The 27652-nt window shown below is 36.6% G+C and overlaps 1 protein-coding gene across 1 annotated transcript in view; it reads right to left on the bottom strand.

Annotated features, from left to right (window-relative positions):
* Nucleotides 1-203: 203 nt before the first annotated feature.
* EIF3E (eukaryotic translation initiation factor 3 subunit E) overlaps nt 204-27652 on the bottom strand; it is a 56488-nt gene continuing 29039 nt past the window's right edge. Inside the window, exons 8-13 of the mRNA XM_007056088.4 lie at nt 21119-21245; nt 18388-18489; nt 15562-15671; nt 4230-4332; nt 2325-2459; nt 204-376 (exon numbers count right to left, since the gene is read on the bottom strand). Coding sequence (XP_007056150.1) covers nt 338-376; nt 2325-2459; nt 4230-4332; nt 15562-15671; nt 18388-18489; nt 21119-21245 — 616 coding nt within the window. The 3' untranslated portion in view covers nt 204-337. The remainder of the gene's footprint in view (nt 377-2324; nt 2460-4229; nt 4333-15561; nt 15672-18387; nt 18490-21118; nt 21246-27652) is intronic.

Here is a 27652-nt window from a genome sequence, read left to right as displayed (position 1 = left end):
TAGAATTCCCATGTTTCCAAGCAGAGATGGATGCAAAAATAGACTTGATCTTGGACCAAGTGGAACTTGTGGCCTATTGTAAAAATGCAGTCAACATTTAAATTTTAATTTAAAAATATGGAGAATTGAACTATATTGTAGCAAATTTTATCTTGTAGCAAATTTTTTAAATGTGTAACTACTCAAATTATAAAGCTACACAGTTAAAAGTACCCAATTTTATTCAAATCATCATGTATTGCAAATTCCCAGAATTAGCTCTTTGAGAAAAGGTACACAATATATTTATCTTCTCCTCTCAAATGAAAATTTGATATTTCTCCCCCTCAGAACTGTTTCAGTAGAAGCCGGAGTCTTGAGTAGCCCAGTTAGGTGCCTAAAAATATATAAAACAAAAAAATAAGGATCAGCAGGAAAAAAGAAAGCCATTTGTTTATGTTAGCCACTGAAATGTTAACAGCATATACCACATTATTATTTGTAATAACTTTTTTAAATAACCTATTCATAAGGTTAGATAGCTGCTTCTGTAAATACCACCCAACAGGAATCAGTTTAATAATCAATCAAGTCATAATACATGGATAAATGAACTGCTTAAACATTTATCAGCATCACAGTGTTTAATAGTGATTCACTCCCACATACCATATTTTTAAAGTTAAAGTAAACTTGTTGTGACATCCTTGTTCTATTAAGAAAGTTACATTGCCACAAAGATTTTCCCTCTGTTCAGAAAGGCAGGAAACAAAGTATTTTTGAACAGTCCTGAAGTGTCTCAAAGTAACACTATTTCCAAATTTTGTTACTTGACCTTTACATGATTTTCTACTGTGTTAAAAACTTATCTACCTTAGTTTGTCAGAATGGTCCCTTCAGCCTTAGTGATAAATGCCAATTAAAATTTTATTTTGTATTTTTTTTTAGCTTTAGTAGAAATTTTCAAAAAATCTGTTTTATCTATGGGTTTTCCCCAGAACATAACCATATCATGTAAGAATGTCTCAGGTAAATTAAATCAATATAGCACGATCCCTGGTGGACCTCATTGAGTCTTCTGCTTTTCTCTCTTCCTTCAACGTAAGAGACTTGGGAGCTTAGACACTGGCTTCCTCTTTTCCCTGGGGGTGCTCAACCCCACTCGTCCCCCAAGCGTGCCCTGTCCCCGCTCCTCCCTAGCGCCTCTTGTATGCCGGGGAACAGTGGGCGGGAGGAAGATGGGAAGAAAGCTGGTGGGTGCTAATTTTTTTCCTGTGGGCTGGAGCACCCATGGAGTCGAGGCCTATGCTTGGGAGGCCAAGAGAGTCTCTCTCTCTCTATGTATATGTATTATGTTGGGGCAGGAGAGGTTTCCTTCCTTTTAAACTAATCATTTATTTTCACTCTGGTTATACTGAAAACCATGTAGTTAAGCTCATCAATACAACCTCTAGTCCTTAAATAAACTGATTCAGACTGAGTCTTAGAATTTTACACAACCATTCAATTTCCACGTTTTAACATCAGCCTCATTTTTTCTTCAGGTGCATGGCTGCCCACAGATTAAGGGAGGTTTGTATTCTAACCATATCAACTTAGGGTATGTCTACACACTGCAGTCTGACACCCGTGGCTGGCCCGCGACAGCTGACTTGACCCTCCCACCTTGCAAGGTCCTAGAGCACAGGCTCCAACCCGAGTCTGGAGTTCTATACTGCAAATAAACAGACCCCTAGCCTGAGCCAGCTAGCACGGGCTAGCTGTGGATTTTTAACTGCACTGTAGACATCCCCTGAGTGACTGAAGTGTCCACCAAGCAAAGGCATGAGTTACTGAAGAACTGGCATCTCCAGTATGGTAGCAAACAACATCTCACAACCAGGATGACCTTGCTAACTCAGTGTATAAATATATTTAGGTTAGCATATATCCATCCCTTTTCATGTTAGATGCTTCTGTAATGCCACATCAGGAATCAGTTTAATGAATTGCCTATACCCCTATAAAGTACAAGAGGGCATTGTTAAAGGAGGACAAGAACCAAAACAGAGAATGGAAAGAGGGATATGGAACTGTGTGAGGGGTGAAAGGAAGAGCTAGAAGAATAAAGTAGGAATATAAGAGATGAAAGAAAGCAGGAACTATTGCCCACTTGTAAACTTATGGCAACAAAATAAATCCTTTTCAATTTAATTCCAGTGCCACACAGCAGTTAAAAACGTCACTGAGGGAGTGAGAAGCAAAGAATATACAGTGTATGTTTAGTGGCAATAACAAAAGTCTGTAGTTTTCTCTCCAAGTTAGAAGAGGATATGGAAATACAGACTCATGTAACTGGTACTTACCTCAGCCCTACTGCTCTGGTTCAATTTTTTCTCAGTGTTCATAGCCAGCATCTGACTCCGGAAAGACAGGCTTTTGGTCTTTTCTATCACTTGTTGGTAGGGTGAGACTGCATTGTTACCCATAACTACGTGGCCCTAGAAATTAAATAGAAAACACTCATGAGGGATCATACTTTAATTTACCAAATATGCAAAAACATTTAACCACTCGAAAGTGATAAGAAATGCCAAAATTAAGGTTGTAAACAACTAACTCTGCCCCTAACACACACATATTCAAGTGGAGAGTATTTCTAAGATCCAAAGCAGTCTTCATTCAATTGTGTAAATCATTTTTTGTTCTTTTATACTTATACTAGAGAGCTGTACAATCCACTGCTTATGTAGGCCAAGTTCATTGCACACATCAGGTACTACTTACACCATTCCATTCTACACACAAGCCCTTTTGTCCCACTCTCACCCATCCCCCTCTATTTCAGAGCTGCTGGCATGGGGGTAGATGTATGTGGGGGAGGGAGAAATGGAGACAGCGCCCCTCCCATGGAGAGGAGGGTTTGCAAGGAGTTGCCAAAATAGAAGTGAATAAGGAGGTAGGCCAAAAATCTCTGGGCCAGCTTTTCAAATCCTCAGCATCCACAATAATTGTCACCAGATTAGCAAAAGACCTCAGCTCCCATTTAGGCACTCAAATAAGGGCCAGATTTTCAAAGTCACTCAGCATTCAGAAGCTTCTTAGTGGGACTGTGACATCAAAGGCAAGTCAGCCAATTAGCCTGAGTTTAGCGGAAATCAGCTTTTTCTGTTTTTACCAAAAAAATCAAAAAGGGATGGGAAACCCATTGATATCAAATTCTGGAACTGATCAGATGTGTTTTACACAAATTATCACATTACAACAGACAAACAGAGAAATGCCATTAAGTGCAGGACCTTACTTCACTTGACCAACTACACCTCTACCCGATATAATGTGGTCCTCGGGAGCCAAAAAAATCTCACCGCATTATATGTGAAACCGCATTATATCGAACTTGCTATGGAGGGCTGGGTAGGGAAGGCTGTACCTCCCCAAACAGCCTGGCCCCGCCCCCATCCAACCCCCACCTACTTCCCGCCCCCTGACTGACCCCTCAGAACTCCCGACCCATCCAACCCCCCCTGCTCCCTGTCCCAAGACCCTCTACCCCTTATCCAACCCCTTGACCCCGGCCCAGCCCCCTTAACACATGCTCAGAGCAACGTGTTGGAGCTAGACACGCTGCCGCCATAGGCGCCAACTCTGTGGGTGCTCCGGGGCTGGAGCACCCATGGAGAAAAATTGGTGGGTGCAGAGCATCCACCAGCAGCTCCCCGCCCCAGCTCACCTCCGCTCCGCCTCCTTCCCCCCCTCCAAGGCTTGCCGCAAATCAGCTGTTTAGCACAGCAAGCCTGAGGGGGATGGGACGGAGGGGGGGGAGTAGAAATGCTGTACTTCATTATATCCGAATTCGTGTTATATCGGATCTCGTTATATGGGGGTAGAGGTGTATTTTAAAATTTCACTCATAGTCCAGTTAACTATAAAGGATTAAAAAAATATTACAAGCCACTGTGAGTATATCCAAGATTACAAAAAAAGTATGATTTACAACTGAGACAATGTAACTTTAACCATACCATGACAAACAGGCTTAACTCCTGCTCTCAGAACTAGTATTAATGACCTCTATACCTGTTACAACAGCAACTGTCTGTGCAGTGCCAAAATTGGTAAAGAAAGAAAACCATACTTCAGAATCAATAGAATAAAAAATATGTAAAGATATATTAGTATTACAAACACTGTTAGCAACTAGTATGAAAGAAAATTATGATAAAACAAATCAAGCTGGACTCTTCTACACAATGAAATACAAAACTTACCAATTTTGAATCTAACTTAGCATCAAGTCTTGCATTTCGAATTAGATTGACAATCCATCGTTCAGCTTCTTCAGGGGTCATATTTAGTTTATCTGCCAGCATACTGATGAAAGGAAAAAACAGACTGCTCTCAAAAGACAGAAATAATTATCACCTCTCGTGTTAGTGTAATACTTGTCATGTCAAGCACCACTGGTCACTTAACAGTGATCAGGTAAGCTGACAATTTCAGTAACAACAAGAAGTTGCAAATTAGCAAAAACATTTATCATGTGCTAAATTTTGTGTGTTTGGGAATCATGTTTTCATTTGACTTTGAAATAATTTCATATACCACAGGTTTTGTCATAAGAGTATAGTCATAACTTTCTATAGTATGCACAAGCAATTGCACAAAGTCTAAGCAGGAGTATACTCAACCAGATGCAAGCAAGATGCAACCACGGTCCTATGAATTAAAATATACTATTTTACATGTTTGTCTCTAGATAATTAATTTTCAGCATACTGGCACGAAACTGAAAATTATCTAAGATTTGTTTGTACTTTTATGTGGACACCTACTGGATCCAATTTCTGAAATAGTGTGGAATATATTATTGTGTAGAAATAAGAAATGCTAGAACAGTTTTTTTTTGTTTTAAACTTTTAGCCATGCATCTCTCTCTCAATGGCACAAAAGTGAGAGCAGATCAAAGGCTAAATTTGCACCAGCTGCCTATGGCCCCAAAGAGCCTTCTTAGGAGCTGGGGATTGCTATAGACTATAGATGCTCTGGCCACATTGTTATGCCAGTTGCAGGGGAAGGAGTAGTGTAGCAGCTACAGCAGGTCTATGGCATATAAGCAACTTGCTACCAGGTAAATCAGTTTTGCGGCAACTCTATCCCACAGAATGACATAAAATTGCTCCAAAATAGCTAAGATGGCGGCTCATAGTATGCAAAACTAACCACTAAATTATAGCCACATTCTTAATGAAAAGGGCCTCTTCTTCAGGAGCCAATCAGCATACAGTAGCCAAGAGCGTGAACCTGAACGATTTGAAAATCTTGATTGGCTTGTGAGGTTTCTGGTTGACAGCAATCAAATATTGCACATGACAGTGTGTGTGCAATCCAAAAATAATCTAAACAGTACGTTCAACAAAAATACAGATATACCTACCACCAACCCTCCTTCACGAAATAAAATAATGATTTTTAACTGATTAAGACACATGCAGGGCTAAGACTCCCTTGCTTTACGGTTCCATCACTCATACCATTCAGGACACAGTCAGTCGTACTCAGTTGTAGGAATGGAAATAAATACACAGGAAAAAAAATTATAGCAGACTGCCCCATACAACCAACCCAACACTTACTGACATGCTACAATTACTGCCAACACATTCACTGTAAAATGAAAGCCCCCAAGTTTGTTTGACACTTAAAAAGCCAAGAATGATACATGCTGTAATAAATAATTTAATATACTATTTAAAATCTGATTTTACATTCCACATGCTTAGTCATCCAAATGTCATTTCATAAATGGAAAAGGTTCAATGTTGATGAACAGTTACAAAATTTTATTATATCATGACTATATATTCCAGAAACCAAAGGTATTAAATAAGATTAGGCGCCTAAGTAATCTTACCACAACATAAAACGGCAACTAACACTATAAAGAGACCATCTGAGCTGCTTTTCCTTTTCTTGAAGGCTGGCTGGATTTAAATACAGTTTAGATAATTGGTTCAGGGAAGTGTTTCACATTAACTCAATTAGCAGTAAAGCACCACACAGCTGGCAGTTCACTTTGATGTGCTGTGTCATGACACTTGTTTCTGAACTTCAGAGGATTTCTGATATAGAAGATTCGTGACAATTACATCACCCTCTTGAGGATGATACACTTTATCCCAAAAAGAAAAGGAGTACTTGTGGCACCTTAGAGACTAACCAATTTATTTGAGCAATCCCCAGATTTCTTGCAATTTCTCATTCTTCAAGGAAAAACGCAAGTGGGGATGTGTGTCATTTTATTTAGTGGAACAGGCACTGTTTTGACCAGCCATAATTCCTCCAGCTGGTGTTTCCTGTGGCTTTCCAATAAACTCCCTGCATTTCCTGCTGGAGCTTGGCTCATTTTGGAGGCTTATAAATCTCATGCTTCTATCAGTTTCCAGACTTGGCTAATGTCTGATGCTTTTACCTGACATTTCTGACCCAAAAGCAAATGGGTAACAAAGTTATAGAACAGGGCTCCCCCCCTCATTGTTTTACCACTTCCTGTTGCAAGCAATTCATCTTTTAATTGCCAAAAGAGTAGTCAGTAACTTTCTATGCAAGCCAGTTAATAGAACTCACACTAAACATATTAACTTAAGCACAAAAGAAAAAGACAAACATGATGATGGCATTCACTTCTGACATGCAGTTTTTAGAAAACTTAAGAGGGTAAAATATGCAGTGTATTAAGTAACTTACTTTGGGCCACAGTAATATAATTCATTTTTATCTAAAAAAAGCTTCTGCTGTGGAACAGATCATCAATTCACACTGACGAGGTATCTGCAATGCAGATTACCAAATATTTCAAATTTCAGAGTAGCAGCCGTGTTAGTCTGTATCCACAAAAAGAAAAGGAGGACTTGTGGCACCTTAGAGACTAACAAATTTATTTGAACATAAGCTTTCGTGAGCTACAGCTCACTTCATCGGATGCATTAGGTGGAAAATACAGTGGGGAGATTTATATACACAGAGAACATGAAACAATGGGTGTTACCATACACACTGTAACGAGAGTGATCAGGTAAGGAAATTTTCCCACTGTATTTTCCACCGAATGCATCCGATGAAGTGAGCTGTAGCTCACGAAAGCTTATGCTCAAATAAATTGGTTAGTCTCTAAGGTGCCACAAGTCCTCCTTTTCTTTTTGCAAATATTTCAAGTTAGCAAATAACTAAAATAAAATGTCAAGGATAATGCACCACAAAGAACTTTATTTTTGTAAGTACTTGGATATATGTACTGTAGCATAGTTTAAAAGTTAGTGACATTTAGCAACGAAACCTCACTACAGCTCATATTCTGCAGACTGAAAATACTATTAAAAATGGCAACACCACTCTCACCACCTTTTAGCAAAGATCTAATAGCAAACAGAATTAAAAAGATTGTACTGCATAAGGCCCTGATTCAGGAAAGCACTTAACTTTAAGCACAAGCTGAAGTCTTTTCCTGAATTAAGATCTATATGGCAAGCAAACTGTACTTATTGTAATACAAGTTTTCTTATAAGGTCTCTTCCAGTCTTGGAATGACTATTTCTTTGGAATCTCAGTCACTGTCCTAATACAGCAAGCAAACAACCACACTTCAGTGAAATCAGGATATTTGTGCTTAAAAATAAAAAACAAAAACACACTTCAGACCTTATCTACTACAATTTGACACTGTTCTTTTAACAAAAAGAAAAGGAGTACTTGTGGCACCTCGATGAAGTGAGCTGTAGCTCATGAAAGCTTATGCTCAAATAAATTGGTTAGTCTCTAAGATGCCATAAGTACTTCTTTTCTTTTTGCGAATACAGACTAACATGGCTGTTACTCTGAAACCTGTTCTTTTAACAGAGCAGTGCTCTTAACATGTGTGCTAGCTATCTTAGTTTTTTCTATAGCTCCCATATGCATAGTACTTAAGCTATAATTTGCATTTTGCAATTCATACGATAGGTGGATTTTACAAAAACACTGAAACAAAAACCTTTTTGAATTTGTCAATATCCAGCTCTACCCTGCTCTAAGTGCTGGTGTCAACAATAGTCAAAGGAAGAGGTTTAAGGCACATAATAGTGTATATTTTCAAACACTACATGCTAAAGAGTAAAAAAATATTTTAAGACAAGCTCTGAGAGATTTTCCAGTATCTTAATGACATCTTAATATTTACATTCCTCAGGTAAGGTCCAGGCTTTTCAATGGAGTTTCCTGATTTATGATACATTCTGTCTGTAGCTGGCTTTACTCAGAGCAGGTGTTGTCTATCTACAGTAGGCCTACCTGCTAAAGGCCCAAAACAAGATTTTTTTTTTGACTTACATGCTCAATGTTGTTCTTACACTACTTATTTGAGACATTTACAAAATATATCTGATGTTGTCTTTTTTGTTGTTGAAATATATTTGCAGGTCACATTTAAAAATTAAAGCTCAAAATGATATGTTCTTTTGAAGCCTGTTGCTAAATGCAAAAAAATTAAGTTTTCTTTAAAACACTAGCTTCAAAGTGTGCTTTAATGAGGAGCATGCAGAAAAAGTTTCATTTCAAAAATGAAATGTATATGATTACAAATCAACATTTATATTTGATTTTCCATAAACTGCATTATGATAATAGAAAACACATTTGACTGCAGAATGGCTGCAAAAAACATCTAATTAGTCCAAGTGGCAAAGAGTCCTGTGGCACCTTATAGACTAACAGACGTACTGGAGCATAAGCTTTCATGGGTGAACACCCACTTCGTCAGCCACGAAAGCTTATGCTCCACTAAGTCTGTTAGTCTATAAGGTGCCACAGGACTGCCGCTTTTACAGATCCAGAATAACATGGCTACCACTCTGATACTTAATTAGTCCACGTCTTTTTTAAGCTTTATATCACATTGCACTTCTAACCTTGTCCACAGTCATTTTACATTGCGTATTTTCAAATGTGATGTAAATTTGTAGTCAGTGTTCTAGTTTACAACTTTGCAGGCATCTGGCTCAGCAGCCTCTAAGAGAAAACAATTTGCAAGCTGCTCCTAAATAAACATCTCAAGAAACCATAGTAAGTTAAATTCAGTGTTCTTAAAACACACATACAATTTAAGCAAACAAGAAGATTTGCTAACAAAACAATGTATTCAAACTGATTTTTTATTTAATAATTTCTCAAGCCAAAAGCACAGAATTCCTGCCCATTGGGCACACCTCAGCACCAGTTGCAAATGCTGGTTGTAAAAGGAATGATCATTGTGAAAGACTAAGCATATTTTTAAAGGTAAACTTGAAAATTAAGAAAAGCAAAAGTTTTATGGCTTTCCTGAACGTGTGGCTAGAGCCAATAATTCAACGGTAACTACAGAGAATAAAGATGAAATGAAACTAAACTTCTGACAACAATACACCTTGCTCAATACAAGTGCCCAGAGATTCAAAGGGGGTATTTTTCTTGATGTGATCAACTGAATTAATTCACAATTATAAGCCATCCCTGCTCTAATAAAGAGCAGAACTGAAACTAATGTGGGTTCTAGGTTATCATTTTTAAAAGTGCCCACAGTTGCAAGTGCTAATAAAAGTTTTATTATTGTAAGTAACTTAATACTTAGAAAATGTAAATTCATATTCTCTGTCTCTTTTGTCTCAAACAAAAACTTTGACTAAAACAGCTTCAAGATGCAACTCTTCAGATCATTTTGCCTAATTTAAGTGTCTTACAACCTCAACTCCATTTGTTCATTTTACACTGAAGGCTTTCCCCCTATTTAAACAGTTTACAGAATTGCAGATATAGAATTAAGGATTCAAGATATTTAAAATATACAGATCAATTGAAACAGGTTTCTTTTGCATGAAGTTTATAGTGGGGGGTGGGGCCTGGAGAGAACACGGGGGACTAAATCACTAGTATTCAGCTCCTCTACTAAATAAAGACATACGTTTTAAGCTAACCCACTCACATTTTGAATTAATTTAATCCATTGTTCACCATTAGGCATGATTGCAGGATGATTTAGGAAGTAAAATTTAAGTTACAACTAACAAAGTAATTGCATCCTTTGGAAATGTCAGCTGCCCAACAGATGGAAATAACAGTTAATTTTTTAAGTAAGGCATCTATTTTTCTCTAACATATGGAAAAACAGATTTCCCACTAATTGTTTTCAAATTTGCTCTGTATAATTAAGCAATACTACCAAGCAATATGGTGTGGGTAAGTAGTTCTCAGGTCCAGGAACAGCACTGGGATTCACTTGGAGTCATCGTCTTTGGACTCCAAAATAAAGTGGTCAGCCTTTCAATAAAAAAAAATCCCTTAGCTGACCAATCCACGGAACTATGGAGTCTGCCATACATGAAACTCTTACATATTTCTGTAAGAAGCCCACAATCAGTTTTGTTATGCTGTACGCAGAGTTGAGATTTGGGCTTCAAAATGGGAGTAGGACTAACAAACGATTACCTACCGAACAAAGCAGTGAGGTGTGTGAAGAGGTGACTGCCTGGGTCAACACGTGACAAGGAAATCCATGTCCAGACTCCAAAATAAAAAACTGAGTAGACCCAATTGGTCTATCTCCCCCAGCCAATAAAGGCTGCTGGACAACATAACAAAAATGATCCTCTCTAGTTAAATTCTGAGAGTTTCTCACCCTTAAGACAGCAAAATGCTAGTCTTCCAGTATAAACACACACACTCATATATATACACATACACACACACACACACACACACATCACAACCAATATAAAGAACTTAAGACTCATTTACTCACATCAAGCAGAGTCAACCACGTGCCTGTTAACTACAAGCTCAGTTTTGGTAGTATTCTACTCAATACAGGTTTTTATACAATGCTCATCACTATAGTATCTGAGCACCTTCCAATAGTGCATTAATAACGTTTGTTCTCTCAGCCCCTTCTTGAGGGGGAGAAGTATGTGCAGTGGAGCATCATGTTTTGGTAGGGATTTAGGAGGTTTGTTTTTAAATACATCTACTGCTGTGTATTTGTTAGAGAAGACATGGTCAAAGAAATGGAGTGCAAAGTGGTGAGGTTTATGATGGTCTTCAGTTTTCGGGTGAGTTCATTTTACAGTCTCAAAGCAGCCCTGAGAAAGTTCTGTCTCTTGCAAAGACAAGCTTTACCCTTCTGGAGAGCTCCATTGTGCTACAGAAATCTTCAACCATGGTTTTCAACCCAGAGTTTATGTGATCTTCTGGATATCCTGGGCCTGAGCAATGAGCAGCTCTTAAGACCTTGAACTTGATTTGAAAGTCTATGGGAAGCAGGCATAGAGAGAAGAGGACATGTCTAATAACCTTGCAGTAGCCTGTGTTGCTAAGGAAAAAACTGCAGCATTCTGTACTAGCTAGAATTTCCTGAATGCTGAAGACTTTGTGACCAGGTAATCCAGCCAAGAGATAACACAGGCATGAATGACTGAAGACAGGTCTGCCAGGATGGGAAGGAGCCTCTAGGTCAACTGAGGATACTGCCATGTAAAAGCTTAGTGTTAGCAAGAAATCCAAGAGTACATCTGAATTACAAACCAAACTGACTAATTGTGTATGTGTACTTTTAACCAAAGGAGACTGCACTGTGGCTGCAAACTCTTCAAATGCTTTCTTCTGCCCACCATAGCCTCTGTCTTGCCTAGATTCAGCTTCAACCAGTTGTTCTTCACCAATGAACTGATCTTGTCCAAGCACTGATCCATCTTAGTACCAGTGGCATGGCCAAACGCAGGCTTGGAAGGATTAGATTTGTATCGATACAGGTCAGTAAACTTCAATTTCACTGCCATACACAAACCGATGAAAAAAATATTTCCATCAATAATTGAAATTTAGACAGGCAAAGAAAGAAAAGTGCTGCTTGAGAACTTACTAGTTTGATTTAAGGATGTTTACACTTTGTATATTTGTATATTTTGATATGTGATGCTGACAATGTCTTTATTGCTTTATTGTTATAAAGCTTTAACTTTTTGAATCTCAATGTCTACTATCATTAAATAAATTATGGTCTGATCCCTCCCATAATTTTGTGCAACTAAAAAAAATCTGAATAGACAAAAATCGAAAAAATACTTAAAAACAAACCGATATTATCCATCTAAATTATAAAAAAATTCCAATTCTGCCAAGTCCAGTCTTATGTGGAGAAGGAAAGGTAAAGCTGTGTCTCATCTGTACGTTGTGGCACTTGAGTCTATGTCATCTGCCAAGTTCATCTAGTGGCTACATGTAGATACTGAAAAAGACTGGAGAGAGAATTGACCCTTGAAAGGTCCAGAGGTAGAGGTGCAATTTCCAGTCACTAGCCATTGGGTACGCCTTCCAGCACTAAAACACTTTGGCACACTTCCCTGGATCCCTGCCACCTCTCAGGTGAGACATCATCTCATGATCAGTGCCAAATGCTGCAGAAGGTCCAGGAGGATGAGAATGGATGTTTGCCCTCTATCTGCTGACAAGAGGAGATCATCCATCAGTGCCCCTAAAACAGTTTCAGTTCCATGTCTTGGCCAGAATTCAGATTGTATCAGGTCTAAACTTTTATCTTCAATCAGTTGAGCTTGTAGTTAAGACTGGCTATCTTTTCCATAAGCTTGCTCAGGTTTGACACTGGGTGGTAATGGACTAGAATGAACAGAGTGGGTTTCTTCAATGTTGGTTGGACTATTGTGTGTTTGAAGGAGAAAGGGAAGATTCCTTAACTCACTGATGCACTGGCTATTTTGGTCAGGATGGCACTAGAGTGGAACTACACTTTACAGAAGACATTTCTTTTGCTTCTCCAAATAAAAAAGTGGCATATGAAGAACGAACACTTTAAAATGTGAATATACAAGAGAATATAAATGCTAGATTAAATATGACCAGCATATCATAAAACATAATGATTCATCAAGTGAAACCTTCAGCTACTTTTGCACGAGTGATCAATAGTTAAATCCTTTTTATAAACGTAAATATTAAAATTCTTTGAAGTATGCTAAATAAAATGTCCTGTAGAGTATCTTTAATGAGAAGAGACTCTTTGCTTAGTCCTTGAACTCTGAGCTAACTTGATCCTACTAATAATCATTAACATTTAGATATAAGTAGGCTCTCTAAAATCATCAAGAGAGCTCAACTGACATCAACATTCCGGAATAGGATTTTAAGAAATACAAAGCTAAGATCTGTCAAATGTACAACTTTTACAGTACTGAAAATTTGCAGCGCCCCATAAACCATGCTATATTTAGCAGGAGCTAATCCTTAAGAGTGTAGTACTTTACAACAAATTATTTTATTTATTTTTTCACTTGAAGGAATTTTAAGCATTCATTAAAAACTTTTATACTCCTACATCAGCCATAACTGATGTAAAAATACTGAAGCAAAATAAAAATCCTAACTTGATACATAGCATCTAGTGCAGTTTAATAGCATTACAACTTTGCAATTAATATATGCATCATTAAGTAGGGCTGATTAAAATTCTTATGCCTAATTTAGAGACAAATGAAAATAACAGTATCCCCACTAATCTTCACATTCTTAATTTTAAACTTTCATCACAATCTGTTAAAGACTTCATTCAATCTGACTAATAAGGAATCCATATAAAATAAATATTAAAGGCAGCAATTATCTGGTAAATATGAATTCCAGACATTTAAAAACACTTTCAAAATCAGTTTATGAAGACAAATTATGCTGAATAATGAAAAATAGGTGATAAAAAGCATTTAGGCAGAGATTGCTGGAATAAAAGTTACTTTTTGTCTTGTTATCTACTATAACTACAAGAATAGGAAAATGAACTTTTTGCTGACTTCATAACATACTAAAAAGAGTCTTCTGCCAATTCCATCTCTGTTGAAGTTAAACATCTTAACTGTTTCTTTAACAGAGTGACACAAAGGGATGCAGAAGCATATTTTCAGATAAGCGCTTAAATACCACTTCCATATTCTGACTTTATCGGCAGTTGAGAATTCTTCCAAGTTTCATTTTAGAGCTGCTTTTACATTTCAGAAACACATGATATATCTCAAAGTAGTCAGCTTCACTAGCATTGTACCACTACATTAATAGTTTCTGGCAAACATTTCCATAACAATAAACTGATTTCTAATTTATCCTGAAAATATGCTACATAAAAAATACTTGCTAGAATACATTTTGATGAAAATCTGTATATCCTAAACACCATCAGTCTATGGATGTTTGTCCACTAGTACATATAGTTCCAATTTCCATCACTGGTGCTGGGAACCACATGATATTCAAAAGACAGATTACTGGTAACATCAAACAGGGCTCAACATTTGTTTCTTTTTTAAATCAGTTTCCCCACTATTCCCCCTCACCCCCAAACAAACAAACTGTTCAAAAGCCTTGAACTACAGAGGATTTTTAAATGGTTATGGGGTACATGGTTAGGTTCCAACTACACAACAACATACACAACATACTGGCCATGACCTGTTTACAACTATGTCTAACCCCAGCCTTCTGCCTCAACATTAGCTGGAGAGTAAACCAGGGGCTAAGATTAGATTCAAACCAGGAACTGTGTGCTAGAGATACTAGTATCACTTGAGACCCTCAAGGGAGGTTATACAATTGATATGATATAGAATGTTGCTGATGGTAGCAAGAGGATTTAGTGATCGTGTTTATAATAAACTCCATCAGCTCAGTGCTACAATCTACCTGGTAATATACTACATAAAAATTAATCCACTCAAAACAGAACTGTGCTGGAATAAACAGATCTGTTTTGCTGTGAAAGAAGTTACCTTGGTTATAACAGAGTACGGGAAATATAGTTGAGGTATTACTACCTCCAAAAGCCGAAAACTAAGATTTCATTAGATGAACTAATAAAAAGCTAGGCGCAGTGTGTATGTAGACAGGGAAGTGAAGACAGTCAGCAGCAGGCCAGATAGTGTGTGTATTTCTCCAAGACTTCTATGGTGATGCCAAGAAGCACAACTTCATTAGGATCTGGCAAATCAGAAGATGTCTACAGGGCATGCTCAGTGGTTCTTCCCCCCCGCCCACAACAAACTGAGCAAAAAGGTTACTCCACATGTAGCTAGACCGCTAAGTTTTAAAAACTTTCTTTAAAAAAAAAAATACAAAAAAAAAAAAATATGAAGAATGCATAGCTTTCATACAGTGACTTTCAGATCAAATTTGTTCCACTAATGAGTAAAAGTTGGTTCCAGCTGCCAGCCCTACCAGTTCAACATGGGCTCTGAAAGCTTCCATACTGCCAAAAAAAATTATTTACCTTTAGGCAGAGACCAGCTTTATAGGAAAGTTTTTCAAAAAAAGATAAATGCATGTAAAAACAGGGAATTATACATATTTAAATATAAATGCAAAACTTATTGCAAACTAGAAGTGAATCTTTCCATTTGTATTTATTTTAGATAATGCTTTTCCTTTTCTCTGACAATGGTGGACTCTTACTGGAACACAAACAGACCTCAATTGCCTGAAACATAAATTAATGGGTTAAATTTAAAAAAAGTTCATTACTACGTGTGTTTATGGTTTTCTTACCTAATGCTGATACATTGATGAATACGACAGAAAGTCTCAAATATAAAAAGACGAGCATTCTCAATGAAGTCTTCAAGACATGCTACCAAGAAAAAGTCATTCACAAGCACCTGTAAGAACAGGGGAAAAGAGAATAATGATAGAAACAATATCTAAAGTAAACGTACTCATGCAGATAGCCTCAGTAACTAAAACCAGTGATTAGTGTCTTCTGAAGCAGTTTCTGGAATATTTTAAAACATACCCAGAGTTTTACAGATTAACACAAATTTCCAGAACATAATCTGCTAAAACCCAATTATCCTGTCCACTGTATATGTGCAATTTCTATCCAAGTCTTCTTCCAGTGAGGGGACAATTAGTACTCCAATTCTCAAGATTTTAATAAAAGCTTTCTACAGCAGTAAAAACAATGTATTTATTTTCTCTTCCTCACTGCAAGATTTCCACTTCCACTTTTGCAATTCTGGGAAAATATTGAGTGGACAGTGACCTCAACAATTCTGCTAATGTGCATGCCAAAACAGACTCTAGCTCATTCTCCCACAGCTATATTGACTCTAGTGCCATCAAGAGGCAGTTCACAATTGCATGAACACAATATTCCATTCTCTATTACATGAGCCTTAGCTTTTCCATCAGATAATTATGGTAATAGATTAAATTTGTAACTATAGGAATTTTCATCCCATCCATGTATCAACACTGAAATTTAAGTACATTGTTTCAGGAGTTATAACCTCTACTGACAAAGCAGATTACTCTGCAGAGCAAATGAGGTTATTTTGTAGCTAAATATTAAAATTACTAATACCAAGTTTGGAGGAACCAAGGTAAAATAACAGTTACAGAATCTGTACCCATTTCTCTTAACTTAAAATATTTATAACTATGCTATTCCACGGCAACCAAAGTTTCAAAACTGTAGACTCAATCACAGATGATTCATTACAAGATTTCTCTGATCTATGAATAATCTGCTTCAGTTCTTTCTACAGACAATACAATATAAAATTTACTTTTTTGCAATAACCTTAGCAGATACATATGTGAAAATATGCCACACACTATGTAGCACAAAAATCACAAAAACATAACATGTACTAAATACTAATACCTACACATTAAAATAGCGGAGAAATTTCACAGTTCAGTTTTAGCAACTAGCCACAAATCCCAAAAGAATAGAAAATTTAAATTACCCTGTGTGACAGGGTGTTGAACAGCAAGCCTGCAGAATCAGTCCCCTGCCACACCAGCCCCATTTAGGTGAATAAAGTGGAGCTGGCTGGAAAGACCCTACCCTAATTGGGGAATGAGAGTCAGCTGCCAGACCAATTAGCCCAGATCTATATAAGAGGCTAGGAAGAAGGAAGCCAGGATGGTGAGACAGAGCAGAGCGAGGGAGCGCAGGCAGGGAGAAGCCCTTCCTTCCTGGGTTCAGACACAGAACTGTGTATGGTGAGAAGGTGGTGGAAGCACAAACATGTAAATAAAAACACCAGCGGTTGCAGAACCCAAGGGTCTCTGAGTGACTTTATCTGAGCCTAGCAGAGGCAGGAGCCAGGAGGGCCAGCTGCACTCTGTTAAACCCTGGTATACTCGAGTCATATGAAATTGCGAACTTATGAACTTTTGCTTATCCTTTTAGTAAAAATGACAGTCTTTACAGGTGAAAAGCCCACAGCCAATCTCTTCTCTCTGCAATCACCACAGATTTCTGATCGTGCTCAGTAGTACACTTCTTCCTGATAAGCCCACCTGACAATGCATTACTTGTGTGGTTGATATCATTTAAGCCCCTTCTCCTATCATAGAGGCTGTTTATAAATTGGAAAATGCACTGGGCTAGAAAATATATTATAAATATTTTAACTAACATTAAACATGAGTCTTCCTTTATTGTTTGCAAGGGCAGTTGTGTTTAAAAATGTTAGCTAGCTGTAGTTTACGCTACACAATTATCTTTGTCTACACTCAAGGCAAAAATCACATTTTCTAATACAAAGCACTTTCCATATATAGACAAGGCTTGAGTGGAATCTTTGTTCTATTCATATGTTCTCTTCCCTCCACATGCCAAACTCAGTGCTGTTTTGCTCCATCAACTGCTCTCAGGCTCCTCTGATGTCCTTGTTTGGTGGTCAGGAAATTTGTCAATAACTTGATCAGATTGTACTTCATGTTCTGAGAAAAAGGATTTTTTCCCAGCCTGACCAATTTGGCAGCTAAACTTACCACCTTTCAGTATTTTTCTTCTTTTCTATTAATTTTGGAAGGTTTTATATGATCTATAGAGAGTGAGAAGCTCAGATAGTCATTTTTGCGGCTGATAACCAGCTTGAAAACCCCAGAGTAGTGCAAAAAAACAAAAGCAGAGACATTATTGTTGTGGAAATATATATTTTGCATTATTTAAATATTTTAAATTCTTCTGAAAGAAAATCATTCCTTGTTTATGGAAAGCAGACATTCACACCGGAGTGCCCAAAACTGCACAGGATAGTGGCCCTATGGCGGGGGGGGGGGGGGGGGCTAGCTTCCTCTCAAAGTGGCAGACCCATGTTTCTCTCAACCTGTACTACCTAGCAGACCTGGATGGCCTCTCACCCCATGACAAAAACAGCTTTATCTGTGATAGCTGCTTCAAAAAGTGTCAAAAAATGGGTCCAAATCAGTCACAGGAGTTTTCATTTAAGAAAGGTGAAAGATTATTTACCACCAGATTCACTGAAAGAATTTTTGTAAGACTATGTTTAGTATATTTATGTTGCCAACATCTGAAACTTACAAAATTGTTAAGTTTACACAAGCTAAAAATCTTACCGCTTCACACTCCCTCAGTTTTTTCTGGGCACCATCGAAGTCAAAATTAACATACAAGCATTCTACAAATTCTGTAATGGGGTCCTTGTATGTGTAGGATTCCTGTCAAAGTCATTCAAGAATATTAGATATTTCAAGAAATAACACTTCATAATATTCACAAAATCAATTAAGAGTATATTTTACATTTCTTAAATGAACCAGCACTGACAATTTCCAATTAAGATAAATATTTAAATATCTTATTTAAAAGAATACTTGTCAATTTAAAATCATTAAACAATTTTATTTAACTTAGTAACTAAGTCCACCCAAGATTATTAGAAATGGAAGAACTGTTACTATTGATGCTTTGTTTATTTTTTGCAGCTATCACACCTTGGACAATGAAAATTAATCAATTTTACAACCAGTGTTACAATATTTGGGCTGGTAATACTTCAGTTGAAATGTTCATTAAAAAAAACATTGTATTTTGTTTCATTTCAAAATACGTAGTTTCTTCAAAATCTAAGTTTGGGGACAAATCTGAATTTGCTGTATTTTCATTTCATACCATAGTTTGATACAGGATATTTGATTAGGAATGATCTCCCATTTTACAAATGAGATGGTGTCTAAATGTTAATCAAAACCATTTTGTATTTTTAATAAACTAAATATTTAGAATTACCTTTCATATTGAAACATTACAAAAATAATTTCTTTAATTACAAGGAAATAACCTGATGATAGTAGACCTGAAATTAAATCCATGACTTTCATAATTCAATTACGAAACACTTTCAAATACTTCTCAAATAAGAAGTTTAACTTTTAACATAGAAAGGCACCATGCAACTTGTTTACTTGAAAAATGATACTTAAAGTATTACAGACAACTGGCAGTTTAAGTGAGCAGTAACTAAGATGTACAACTTGTAATACTAAATAAATAAAACTCTCCTTCTTTGAAAGGAAGCTACGTAAATTCTCAAAACTGGATGTAATAAATTATAAATCCTCTCATTTACAATCCTGTTGTGCAACTATTAAATTTTGTGAAGTACTACATTTGTTAATCAATTTATTGATGCCCATCATGTAATTAGCAAAGCCTAGAGTCCTGTGGTATTGCAATCTAAGGAAGTATAACAGTTGGAGGCCAATATATCAGTTTCTGATAATTCTATAACCTTCAAGTGTAGTCCACCAGTTAGAGGTCTTCCCCATCTGTCAAAGCAGGATAACTGCTTTGAAATCTATATATAAAAAGTATTACTTCAGAGCTAATATTATAAACACAGAAGTGACTTAACAGCATAAAAAGAGTGTTGGAATACTTATTCCCTGAATGGGTATTGAGAGGTTTCATTATGTATCCTACATATTTTGGTTTGGTAACATAAAATATGTTCTACTAATGTATTTTATTTCAACCAATCTTTATTTAGTTTGAATAAGAAATATAGATAAAAAATTTCCATGCATAACAAATTGTTCCAAACAATGTCAGAATTCTTAACGTTTGTAAAATTCAATGCTGATCCTACTGCTTCATTTCTTTATCTTGTCTTTCATTACTGCATCAAGATTTCAAATGTACTGGAACCCAAGGTAGAAGTTGGTTCTTAATGTATAGTATTAACATTTCAAATCGATAGAAATTAAGTTCTCTAGGCACTAATATCAAATGTTTTAAAACCTGTAGCAGTACTTCAATTTTTACATTTTGTTGTGCATAGTTAACTAAGCTTATGTTTTAGATTTAGAAAAATCAGTTATATGCCCCCTATTGATTTCATTAGTATGTGTAGCACAACTATCAGACATATTAACATTATTTTCAAACATGTCTAAAAGACAAAGGTTTGTTTAACAATCAGTCATGTGGATTTGAGGTGCCATCTTTCCTACGAAAGACACAAAGGACTCCAACAATGGATCAAAACATTCCTTCAGTAAGTATCTTCTTTCATTATAAACATGGACTAAAAATATCTTGAAATAGCCACTTTGGTGCAAGTGTTGTTAGGGAAGAAGCTTGATACAAGGGATATAATGCTTTTTAGGTCAGTGTATATTGGCTCATGGCCTGTCTACTCTTGAAAATCTATAGCTGTACTGCTGTAGTGCTTTAGGGTAGACACTAATTACGCCAAGAGGAGGGGTTCGCCCATGGGCATAGGTAATTCACCTCCCTGAGAGGTGGTGGCTAGGTCGATGGAAGAATATGTTTAACACCAGAGATTAAGTTAGTTTAACCATGTTGGTTATGGGGGAGGATTTTTTCACACCCCTGACTGACATAGCTGGGTTGATCTAACTTTATAGTGTAGACCAGGCCTCGATGGCTTACAAATTCCCTAAACTTGTTGGGTAAGCAAAGTTTCCTGTTCACTTTAACAAGAGTTGTAGTACAGGATATGTGAGAGGGAGCAACAGAGTTGGGTCCAAAATATTTTCATGTTTATTTTTTGTCCCCTAATCTCTCAGTAAAGCCTTTCATCTTTATTTGGGAAATGGGGGATTGAGAGAAAATATAATTATTCTTTCTTCTTGCAATTCATCCCACTTGATTTTTAAAGAGAAAATAGAACCCCAAAAGAGAAGAGGTGCACTGGAAGCAGCAAAAAGTAAAAGCACAGGATTCAAGTGTATTTTCAGAAAAATTTACACACCAAGAAAAACATGAAACTGAAAATTTTTTTCTAGTAAGATCAAACATATAAAAAGGGGTTTTATTTCTTACCTGCTGGATAACCTTGACTAAATCTTTCAGCACTTGCCTACGTTTTCGAACATCCTTGTTTGTTATGACTGCTGTAGTCAGATATCGAAGGATATGGGGGCACATAGTCTGTATTGCATTAAGATACCTGAAGAAAATATTTCACTTGTAATTTTTATATATTTAATAATTAATTTTAATGGTGCAGTTTTGCATCTAAGTGACATCAGAAGATAAAAACAGTTGACAACTTTATATAATGTTGTACTATTTCCTAAATGTGTGTAAATATACCAATAAAGTAGACATTTCTTTTTATTATTTAGGTTAACTGAAGTTCTCAGTTATAAAATGTTTTCAGAGAATTATGCTAAATTGGACTTCATTTCATATCATCATCACACATGCTTGCAATTTTTCTCACTCCAAACACCCAGTGAATAAACCCATAGAAGGGATTTATAAAATGGAAAGCATCCAACATACCATATGATTAACTTTGTAAGAATATTTATTCAAAAACCAAAAAAACAAAAACAAAAAACCCTGGACAATAAAAGAAATCCCAGTCTACTAACGAGTTAAGCCTACACTCATCTACACTTTCACACCAATATACCTTTACCAGTTTGTTTTTTCTGAACTTTATTATGAAGTTTTGGCCAAGCCAATCTTAATAAACCCAAAACGTGCTCTGTTGATACTGAACTGGATGGACAGAAATGCAGGTGTTAACTCAACAATCCAACCACTTTGTCTTCTGATTCTTCCTCTAATTTTTACCATTATGATGCATCAAACTGACAACCTCCTTCACATAAAGGTTTGCACTTGAAATGTGCCTCTTCAATTTTAAATGACAGGAAAGAGTAAAGAACCTAACTTTATGATCCATCAGGCATTTTCCAGCCTCATATTCCTGTTCCCGGCTCAGTCTATTAGGTTAGATAATTGAGATCACTCATGTGGGCCAGTGTCTGAAAACGTCCATAGAGTCTTGATTTTCAACCTTCTTGTGTAGTTCCAGTTTTGTTATTATCAGATCAAGCTGGAACTCCAATAAGACAAGAGTAGCATCACCACACCTCTAATCTGTAGCTTCTCCAAAGCTTCCTTTACGTTATTTTGGTAAATTTAGAGCCCATCTGTAGAGTTCCTTCTACAAACAGCACACTATTTTTTCACCAAAAGTACTCCTTGTGTTTAGTGCAAACTTCAACATACTGCTGGTAGTTGCATGTAAATGTAGAGAATATCTTCCCTTCAGTGCTAGAGTCTTCAGGAAGCTGGAACATCAATCCTTTTTCAAAGGAGGAACCCTTAAAGATGATTGCAAAAGGTTTTTTTGTTTGTTTGCTTTTTTAAACTTTACAGTGTATTTTAGGACTGCTGGTTTTTACCACCAATTCAAAAAGCTTTAGCATGCTGAAAACCTACACAACAGAAGTTTAGGGTGACTGCTCTTAGCAGCATTTTCATTTTATGTTAGTTGTCTGATCAAAAGGCAAAGATGATCAAATTCCATGGGAATGGGCATGATATACAAAAACCGAAAAGGAATACTTTCTCTGAACTCTTGGAATACACCTTCAGCAACGTGGACACAATATTCTGAAATCTTCTTTTTAGATTTAGAACAGAAGGCACTAAATTAAGACCACACTTTTCCCTGAATAAATGTTTGTAGCCATTATTGGGTCATTTTGCATCAGTGTTAACAGTGACTTTCAGTTCTTCCTTTAATTTTGCCTGTATTTCTTTATTTGTAGTACCTAAAAGTACAGCTTAAATCTTTCAGGACAAATACATCCAAGGCAAAGTACTTCTGCAATTTCTTTAAATTGATTATTTTGTGCTACAGTGAAGGCAATGATGTAAACAAAGTTGAATGCTGATCAAGTTCAAGTCTGTGCCGTTTAGTTTTTACAATACCATTGCCAGTTATCTGATTTTTGGGGGTTGACAAATGCAGACTTGAATCAAGTGACTGTTAAGAGCTGTAAGAGACCTGGAATAGCAAATCATTATCATGGCTACACTTCTTTTACAAATGTAATGAAAATGACTCACTTACAGGATTAATCCCAATGCTCTGCTCTTTTATTTCAATAAAGTTTAATTCAATGGTACATTTGATTTTGAAGCTGAAGCAGCTTTCAGCACTTTTAGAGACGGCATGTATCTGTGCTAGCTTGCTATTTTTTACCTCTTAACAACATTTACATGCTTCAGAATTGTTTATAATTTCAGTCCATTCAACTGCTGGTTTCCTACCACTTTCTTTTAATTTTAGGCATGCTAAGAAAGACAGATCCTCACCAAACATCAGTGTATGAATTTAACACCCATTCATCAGTAGCTTTCACATTTACAACGGTTAGAATAAGGGCCTGTCTACACTTAAAATGCTACAGTGGTGCAGCTGTAGCACTTCAGGGTAGATATTACCTATACCAACAGGAGGAATTCTCATAACATAACTAACTCACCACCCCAAGAAGTGGTAGCTGTGTTGATGGCAGGATGCTTCTGTCAACACAGCACTGTTGTCATAGGGACTTAGGTCGGCTTAACTATGCAGCTCAGAGCCCTGAGCAATGAGGTTATGCTGAACTAATTTTCTAGTGTAGACCAGGTTTAAGAAACTACCTGAAGAAAATTCAGCTCTTTGAAGAATGAAAAATAGGGTGAGTGTTATATAGCTTTACATGGAACCGCTTTATTAAATGATCTGCATGCCTTCCAGAAGTTTCTAAAATTCAGCAAACCAAGACCCCTGAATAATTCACAACTCTTCCAATTTTCCTTCAATTTCAGGGTTCAAGACTGTTCTATAACTTTTGTTTCTTAATAGGAATAACAGGAGCTTTGATACTTTCATTTACCTTTTAAGTTTTAAGAATAGGTAACATTTTTAGCCTCAAAAAGCCTTTCAAATATATTTTAATATTTATATTTCAGTTACAAGCTCAAAATATGTAAATACACTCAGTTTTCTCTCCAAAAAACTGTTTCCCCCCCACAACCCTCACATATTAACTAGTTCTCCTAGGAAGATGTACTCATGTATGCACTCCAGAAGTACATTTGTTGCTTGAAATCAAACAAGTAAAACTTCTCTATAACTAAATCCAAAACATATAATGCAATTTAAAACAATCTAGTCAGATCTGAACATGCAGGGAAAACCATGAAAGTGATTACGCTCAAAGCTCTACCAAATAAAATAAAATTGAAAAAAAATATATATAAAATTTCTCTAGTTGTTCAGTTATAGTAATCTTAGATGTTACTTGTAATAAAGCAAATGAGTTTTTAAGAAAACTCTGTAAACTGAGGCTGGCGTGCTGATGAATGCATCATATTAGATAGGGAGACTGGCCAACCAAAGCATTTAAGGCTGTGACTAGATTCCCCAAAATAAATTTGTTTTAATGATGTTCTGGAATGCCCAGTTTAATTTAGCTATTAGGGAAAATAAGTAAACATTAGCAAAGACATAGCAATTTCTTGTTTTAACTTTTTCAGGTCACCTATGAATCAATAAAATTAGATAAATAAGATCAAAACTCCTCTAAATATTTAAAGCTTTGAAAATGACACCATTCTCATCAACCACTGATGTGTAAGACACCCACCCAAAGTCAGGAGAATGAACATAATGTGTTTAATGTTTTCAGTGTGAGAATTTAAGAGTGTCTTGTTATTTTTTGTTTGAGATGAAAATGTGGCTTGCAAACAGATGTTCAAAAACTGGAGGCTCCAAGACAGAAACTACTTATTATAAAAAAAGCTTTTGATGTGCAGCTGTCTTTTCTAAGCAGCATTTTAATTATACTTTATTGGACCTTGATCAGGTAGAAGAAAATTAAAGATTTAAAAGATTAATTAATTCAAGACTACCTTCTTTTACTGTTTAACAAACTGAAAAGCTTTAAATGCTTCTGTAACCCAAAGAACTTCATATGAAAAGAGTTAATGGAAAACTTTCTAGAAAACTAAGTCCATTTCTTATAATGCTGTTACAAGGAAAAAGGATTAAAAATCCAATTGCTAAATAAAAAAATTTGATTGCATTGCTATGACTCAGAAAAGTAATATCCAAAGAATCATGTTACAAATGCATTCTTTCAATAGCACCTGTATCTTAAGTCACTGAGGCAATGTTTCATCTCTAATTGCATCTATTTACTTGATAGCCTACATATTGTTTTACATCCTGACGAGATTCAAAAGCACAAGCTCTCTCCATTTACAAATTCAAAGTGAAATCAGGCAATGTTATCAGTGCATATGATGTAACCAATTTAAAAGTGCATTGTCATTCTATATTTATATTACAGTAACAAATATGATACTTATTAGCTGTATTTGTTATCCACAGAAAAGGAATTCTTCCTAAATTAACTATCCCTTTGTTGCTTAATGCTCATTTACGGTAATATTAGATTAATAAGTAACTAAGTGTGTAGAACTAGTAAACTTCACAATTGTGGAAATCTTAGGCATTTCCTTACGCTCTTCTGATCTCTTTACATTATTTCCTTTCATGGCTGTACAACACAATGTAACATTATTACTAATTTACACATGTTAGTGGAACATTGAGTACTATGGTAATACAAATATTAAAATAGAAATAGATGATAAAAAACACACAAAATTACTCTAACGTCAGGAAATACTGTAAATCACAAGACCAAAAGATAAAAATAATGTAACTGTATTTGAAAGCATCAATTCAAGTCCTCCTTATCGGTAGTGACTGAAAAATGTTACCATATGATGGTTGTTTCATGGCTATAAGAGAAGTTAGCTGGAGGTCTGCAGTTCATAATGGACAGCTGTCCACATCATAAAGCCCAAACAGAATTAACACGACAATCTCTTTTCACGGTATATTTTCTGCAATTTAAATTTTTTGTTGTAATTGTTTGAGATGGAAACAAACACGCTGATACGGAGAGTGAAAGGGTTAATTTAATGGTCACTGATTAGATTAAGCCAAATAAGGGTTTGGGATGATTCACCTGGAGTTAAATTAGTTGACAACACCCTGTTTAATTATCCCAGCTGGATTACTCCAAGACATTAAATCTGCATTCTACATGTAAGAATGAAAACTAACAAAAGCCATCTCTAAAGCCTCCTCCACAGAGCTGGTGGTTAAAATGCTGGCAGTAGGTCTATATTAGCTCTCCCAAAATTGCTACCACCGCTGATACACCAAAGATGGGAAATTTTAAGAAAAATGTTAATTAGATGTAGCCAAAGAGCAACAGTTTGGAGGGCCTGCTGGATAAACAATACTCCCAGCACTTGGAGACCCAGACATTTAAGTTAATAGGTAAAGGATTTTTCATCAACCTATTAGACTGGCTGACAAAGTGAGGCCTCATTTTTTCTCAGAGAGGAGTGAGATAGTCCTACATAAGGGACAGCAGAATGCATTGGTCCATGTGCTTAGAAAAGCAGGCCCATGTGAGCTCATTATGCCTGTGCTCAATTCGCTTCAATGGGTTCCCATCAGCTCCTGGGTGCAATTCAAGGTACTGGATTTAATCTGTAAAGTGATACAGACCTTGAAAACAGGCTACACCCCCCTTGCTATACTACACATTCATGACATCCAAGATTACCAGAGGCGTACCAGAGCCCTTTTTTCAGAAATATATCAAAATAAGTCCACACCTAAAACCAGCAATCATCGCAGTTTTTACTTGCACTGATATAAGTTGTATCAGCTTTATTATGTAACCAAGATTTCATTTTATGATTTTTTAAATGATTTTTATTGTACCAAATACGGTTACAATCTGGCAGACTGTACTAATGCTAACAACAAATAAAACAGCATTCATTGATTCACACTGCCGCTTAGGGGACGAAACCAATTCTTTCCAATATATTATGAGTCTTTAATACTATTGACCATTAAAGTGATGTTGATTCTCACATTCTCTCAGAGATCCCAGATGGTTCATCTATTAAGAGGGCTTTCATGTGGACTTCCTTGGGTATGTCTACATTGCAATAAAAGACCCATGGTTGGGTTGGTCAGCTGACTTGGGCTCATGGGGCTTGGATTGCAGGGCTATAACACTGCAGTGCACATGTCCAGACTCGGACTGGAGTTTGGGCTCTGAGACGCCGCAAGCAAGCAGGGAGGGGGCCAGCCCGAGCCCAAACGTCTACACTGCAATTTTATAGTCCCGCAGCCCAAGATCTGAGAGCCTGAGTCAGCTAACCCAAGCCAGCTGTGGGTCTTACACTGCAGGGTAGACATACCTCTAAGGACTGTAAGTTTTTTTCACCAATTCTTTTTTAACCTGTACATGAGCTGCTGAGGGACTTACTGAGACTCCTTGGCTTGTGATGCTTTTTACTGTGCAGAAGAGAATTATCTAACCTAGGGAATTGAGGAGGGTATAGATTCTGCCTTCCCTGTGCCTAGCTGAAGAAATAACATGTGTGGGGATCAGCTGGCCTGCCACAGCAATTCCGTATATCCCCCAGTCTATATTCTTCCCTGCTAGGCTCTCCTTGCTCACCTGA

Source organism: Chelonia mydas, chromosome 2 (genome assembly GCF_015237465.2).
Source record: "Chelonia mydas isolate rCheMyd1 chromosome 2, rCheMyd1.pri.v2, whole genome shotgun sequence".
Classification (NCBI taxonomy): Eukaryota; Metazoa; Chordata; order Testudines; family Cheloniidae; genus Chelonia; species Chelonia mydas.
This window is presented reverse-complemented; position numbering and strand designations above follow the sequence as displayed.